Source organism: Bos indicus, chromosome 2, assembly GCF_029378745.1.
Source record: "Bos indicus isolate NIAB-ARS_2022 breed Sahiwal x Tharparkar chromosome 2, NIAB-ARS_B.indTharparkar_mat_pri_1.0, whole genome shotgun sequence".
NCBI classification, from domain to species: Eukaryota; Metazoa; Chordata; class Mammalia; order Artiodactyla; family Bovidae; genus Bos; species Bos indicus.
Window position 1 is genome coordinate 24,132,577 of NC_091761.1, and position 6,000 is coordinate 24,138,576.

At 48.3% G+C, this 6,000-nt stretch overlaps 1 protein-coding gene across 2 annotated transcripts in view; it reads right to left on the bottom strand.

The window, feature by feature from the left end:
* The window catches only part of ITGA6 (integrin subunit alpha 6), an 87,797-nt gene extending 81,797 nt beyond the window's left edge, over window positions 1-6,000 (bottom strand). For both annotated transcript variants that reach the window (XM_019970831.2, XM_019970839.2), the window contains exon 1: window positions 5,628-6,000. In XM_019970831.2, the coding sequence (XP_019826390.2) occupies window positions 5,628-5,809 (182 nt within the window). In that variant the 5' untranslated portion in view covers window positions 5,810-6,000. The remainder of the gene's footprint in view (window positions 1-5,627) is intronic.

Below are 6,000 nucleotides of genomic sequence, written 5' to 3' on the forward strand. Positions count from 1 at the left end.
TTACCTTGATGACCAGCCAGGTTTGAGAACCCAGAAAGTTCCTTGTAGACAAAATCATTTGATTCTAAACTTGTACCCAAACACAGGAGGGGGCTGGCCCTGCTCCCAGGGCCCATTACTGTGGGGGCTCAACCTTGACCACTCTCTCAAAAGGCCGTTAGAACTCTGATTCTGACCCGTGGGCCACCTGGATCACCATTCTACATAAAGCTCTCACTGGAGGAGGTTGGCAGCTACCCCACCACTGCACTTAAAGAGCTACATGTATCCAAGACTCCCTTACTGACCATGAGTAACCAATACTTAGCCATCAATTCACACGTGCCCTCACATGCTTACTTCCATTTGACCCCCACACCCTTGTCAAGTAGCTTCAGGACCTTAGTCTACAGCCACCCTTCTCTATGTAGTCTTGATTTAACAACTAGCAGATCTCCGTACCCAGTGCAGTATAGGTCAGCCTGTATTTCTGGGGTTAAGTTATAAAGTGTGCCTTTAAGGCAAAAGTCAAGTGTAATTAAAAATTACTCATAAAAAGCCCTTAGCAGGGCCTTGGGCCCTTGAGAACTCAAAAAACCAAGAGTTAACCTCTTTGAGCAAAGGGTCAGATACGACTGAGCGACTAAACTGAACTGAACCTCTTTGATGTCTCTTTGCATTACCACTATAGCTCCCCTTTCCCTGGAGGCAGCAGAGAGCAATGTATACGCTAAGTTCCAGAAGCGCAGACCATTAAATAAAGGGATTTCTCCCTCTCTACCCTGAGCCAGAGAAGTTGATTGCACAAGTTAAACAGAGCAGATAGCTCTAACTCCATTTTATTTGCAAGGCATATTCAAGGTGCTATCAGGCAAAGAAATGAACATAAGACCCCTGCCCTCACATAACCTATTATCCACCTAGGCGGGATTAGACCATACTCTGAAAATGGCAGACAACAGTTAAATATTACATAATTAAATAATACAAAACCATCAGAGCTGTCAGGCACACGACAGTAAGGACTACAGACACTCAAAGGAAGAGGACGTGATGTAGTATGGATTGGGCTCAAAAGGCTTTCATGGAGAAAGGCAAACTGGTTCTTACAACATGATGATGTTCTTCAGGATGGACTGACTTGGAATTAACCAGCGTTCCAGGGAAAACTGACCCTGTCATCTAAGCACAGGATAGTATGTTCTATTATGCCTCCAGTATCTATCTTGAAAGTGCCAGGGCATTGCATTCACCTGTCACTCTGTCCTTAGGCTGAGTCAAGGTCTAAGGGAATCCATGCATCACAGTTCCAGTACTACTTGGTGACAAAGCTTAAATCCTGATATTACTGATAGCACCACCAACTCAATGGACATGAATTTGAGCAAATTCCAATAGTTTAGAACAGAGGAGCCTGGCGTGCTGTAGTGCATAGAGTCACAGAGTTGATAAGACTTAGAGCCATTGAACAACAACAACAATATTGTTATGCTAAAATAGGGAATTATACAACTAAGAACATAGTAACTGATTCTTTAAAATAATGTAAAGCTTTTTTACATGAGCATTTCACCTGACTTTCCTGATATTATTATTCATATCACAAAAATACTGACTTTTTTTTGTAAACCCTAAGTCATGACTTGGATGGACTCACGAGACCAGCCTGTGTTAAAATTAAACTTGTCTATTTCTGCTTTCTTGCAGAGTCCTAAGATCTCCTCTAAGTCTCCCAGCCCATTTTGGCTCTTTCTCCACTCTCAGGACTCAAGGTGACCGAGACAGTCCCTGGATGATGGCCCTGGGCCACAGGGCACTCTGAATGAATGCAAGGAAGTGAGTGCTTAGGTACACATCCTGGACGTAGTTCTGATCCCCAGCTGGCTCCTCACTGGGCTTTTTCAGAAGGGGAAGGAATGACAGGCAAAGAAGGAAGGACCCAGAAGCTGATCCAAGGCCAGGTGGAATAAGTGTCCATAGGAGGAGAGTCCAGGCACAGATATTTAAATAGACAGCCCTGACCCACGTGGGGAGTGGTTTAATAAATCAACCTAACACAGTACATTTCCAAAACTCATTTTCTCCAGGTCTGAAGGACACGTTTGACTTTTCCTTTTAGAGGTGAAATGAGCATGAGTCAGAAATGCCAAGTTCAAATCCAGATTCTGTTAAGATTCTGCTTAAGCACTCATGAGACTATAGACATTTCTTTAACTTTCAGATTTAGTTTCTTCATCTATAAAGTTTCTTCATCTAGCTAGACTAGACGATCTCTAGTTCAGTAAAATTGATTTTAAGAGCAAGAGCATCACAAGTGTGAGAAAAACCAAGAGTAAACATTATAGAGTCAAAACAGAAGCGCCAGTGGGGCTGGTCGGCCTTAGGAAGACAGTGGAGATCAGGAAGTTCCCAAAAAGAAAGTGTCAATTGGGATAAGCCCAGCATCACTCCCAGCATCGCAGATATAACTTAAAGATCTGTTCCTTCTGGATTCTGTCCTGCAATCACACAGACTCAGCTCCTCCCAGAAGAGTAAAAAGGGCTGATTCACAGGATGGACATACCCACAGATACCATCCCATACTTTCTACCTCATTGGGGGTGACTCAACCTTAGATCCTGACCTCAGTAACTCAGCCAAACTTCTTTAATATCTAGCCTAAAAAGCCCAGTGAAGTTTTATGATCACTATTTCAGTTTTACAGTCCCCAAAGTTTTAGGAATAGCCAGTGGCTCAGACATAAAGAATCTGCCTGCCAAGCAGGAGACATGGGTTTGATCCCTGGGTGAGGAAGATCCCCTGGAGAAGGAAATGGCAACCCACTCCAGTATTCTTGCCTAGAAAATCTTAAGGAAAGAGAAAGAGTCAGATACAACTTAGTAACTAAACAACAAACTGTTTTAAGGCTCTTTTAGTTACTGTTTTAAGGCTCTCAGATACAATATTATTCTGTTATAAAATCTTAGAGTTTAAGATATGAAATATTTAAACAGCATTGTAGAAAGTTTAACCCACAAAATTCTATGGTTTGTTCCCACAACACTGCATTCATCTGATATGCTCACACATCTTTGATATTTTACTTCTTCTGCCTCAATGAAGTCTCTTGAGACATTTACTTTTGCTATAAATCTAAGATTGATTAAAGTTAAAATGCTTTGAAAATGGGGTTCATAAAAGTGATTAAGTTTAACTTACCCAATGCCAATAAACCTTCGACTCTACTCTCTGGCAGAGTGAGACTCACAGGATGTTTAACACCTGCAGAGTCACAGGCACACAGGAGGAGTTCAGTTACTGCTTCTAAATGCATCACCATTAACAACTACCATTTAGTCAGCAAATACCCATGCCAGTCAGGAATTAGGCACTTTGCATGTTATCTCTTAATCCTCACAAGCCTACTGAGCAGTTAAAGCTCCATTTTACAGATAAAAACACCAAGGCTCAAAGTAACAGCTGCAAAATACCAAGAAAGAATTTTGAGCTTAGGTCTCTCTCACCAGTGCCCTGAAAAACTCCCAATAAGTGCAGAGTTTAGGAAGCTGGCCCATAAACTGTGGGGTCTCAACCTCACTGGCTGTTGCTTTACACCCACATCCTTTACTGACAAAGGTGATAACGACTATGGGTATGGCCTGTGTGTACGGGTTCTCCTGGGTGAGGCCAGTGCTGCCAGATTACTTTACCAAAAGAAGGTGGGGGCGTGGCACCTGACATAAATCACAGCCCCCTAGAGTGGGCTATTGCCACACTCCCAGGTCCAGAGAAAGATACAGTTCCCTTAAAGTGGGCCACTCCTCTCTATCAGTCCCTAAGAAGAGCATTTCTAGAAGGTATCAGCCCCCAAACACAGGCTCCTTCTTACATACCTGCAGCAGGTCTAACAGCAGAGAAGCCCACCAGCAAGAACAAGTTTGAGCAAGCACACCGCTAACCTTGGTGACAACAGAGATCCTGGCTGAAACTACCTTTTGCAAGTCTCCACCCCCACAGATAACTTTCCGCCCTACTACTTCCCCTTCACAATGTTTGCTTGAACAAGTATTTCAAGGAAACCACCAGCTTCAGTAGAGGACTGGTGCAGAGAATGCCAAGGAGAATATATTCCCTCTGCTGGCCCGTGGTCATTTCTGCACTAACAAGTTCATTCTCCATATGGGTGAATGCTCATCTACACATTCAAGTACTCAGAGACACCATACATCATCCATTAACTGAGTTAACAGAAACCACCTTTCATTTCAAATTTATAGCATCACAATTATTTCTGCTGAGAAAAAATAGAGTATAAGCAGCTGCTCAGGCCTGCAGACCACCCCCCGGCCTTCCCGCCCCGTACTAATTTCTTTGCTTCACTGGTAGGTGTTATTAGAAAAATCTGACTTTAAGATTCAGGCACCTACAACCTTCACCAATTCCGAAGTTCTTAATTACTGAAATCAAGATTTTCCCTGTGGCCCTAAAACCCCATTCCCCTCTCATAAAGTCCTCTCCTCTGTAGCTGTACTTTGCATTCTTCGGTCTGTTGGTCCTGGAAGGACCTCAGCTCAACCAAAGGGCTGGGGGTGGGGGGTGCAGGACCTTTTGTGAGTTTATTTTTCGGTAGCCCAGATCAAGAATGCGGCCCCACAGCGATTAAAGCCACTAAGCTCCCAAATACCCTCTCCTGCCTAAACAGTTTGATCATGTGGGAACCAAACACTGTCTAAGAAAGAAAAGAAGCTACCAGTGCCGGTCTCCACTTTCTCCCTGGAGGAGCACCGCTGAGCCATGGTGTTAGGGGGGTCGGGGGTTGACACTTCCAGACTTCATTTGCAAAGCCCCCAACTTAGATCGGACATTTTGCTTTAACCCCTCGGCAGGGCCTCCCAGGGCTGGGGCCCACCGGGTCTCGGGTGGCGCCGGACGCTTTGTGGCTTGTGCGGGGTGGGGGTGGGGGGTCGGCCACACCACTAACAGGGTCTTGTTTTCTCAGCTGATCTAGTTCTGCGGAACAGGTGCTTGGTTGGTTCTATCTTTTTAAAAGCGGGGGAGGCGTGTAAAAGTCTCGCCTACCGGGGAACCCGCCCTTCGAGGAAAGCCCCCCAGGACATGATGAAAGGTGGCTTTCCAACTTCTGCGAGGCGCGCGAGTCTGCTGGGGAGCCGGGTGTTCTCTGTGAGTTTGGGAAAGGCCTGGATCTCCCTAACGACCCTCTTAGTCATCTCACCGCAGCGAAAACAGCGACCCTCCTCCACCCCAAGTCACCCCTACCCGGCCAGCTCAATACACACGTGAAGCTCAGCAAAGCGTGCCACCTGCCGGGTTCCCAGCAAACATGCCCGGAGGGAAGGATCGCCGGAAAGCACTTTGTTTAAAAAAAAAAAAAAAAAGTAAACTCTCCCGGGTCCGAGGACAGCCCCGCCTGGCACCGGGGCCGCGGTGTGCAGAGTCGGCCCCCGGGTTCTCTTTCCGGGGCTGAACTGGGGAAGGCGCCGCGCCAGGCGGGGCCGGAGGGGAGCGCGCGGAGCGCCGGGCCCCGCTCCCCCCGGAGCCTGCGGAGTGCCGGACCGGGCAGGGCCGGCCGGCGGGAACGCGGAGAGCCTTCGACCTGGTTCGCGCGTGGGCCGGGGCCCGGGTGGGGTGGACAGAGTCGGGAACTCACAGCCGCTTGTCCTCAGGCTGCAGCTGCCAGTGCATCGCCAGCGAGAAGCCGAAAAGGCTCCCGGAGTCCCCAGTTTTCTCGATCACATTGTCCTCGCGGGTGTCCAAGTTGAAGGCGGTGCCGAGCCGCGGCAGGAGCCCCACTGACAGGTAAAGCAGCCACAGCCGCCCCGCGGCCGCCATGGGCCGGCGCACCGGGAGGGGAGCGGGAAACTGCGCGGCCGCCCCGCGCTTCGGGCCGGATTCGGGGCTACAGCGCCGCTGCCGCCGCGGCCACCTCGGTCTCCTCTAGCCGCCGCGCCCGGCCCCACCCCCGGGACGAGTCGCGCTCTCCGCCCGGCCGCTCCCCCTCGCGGGCAGCTCCCGACCACTGA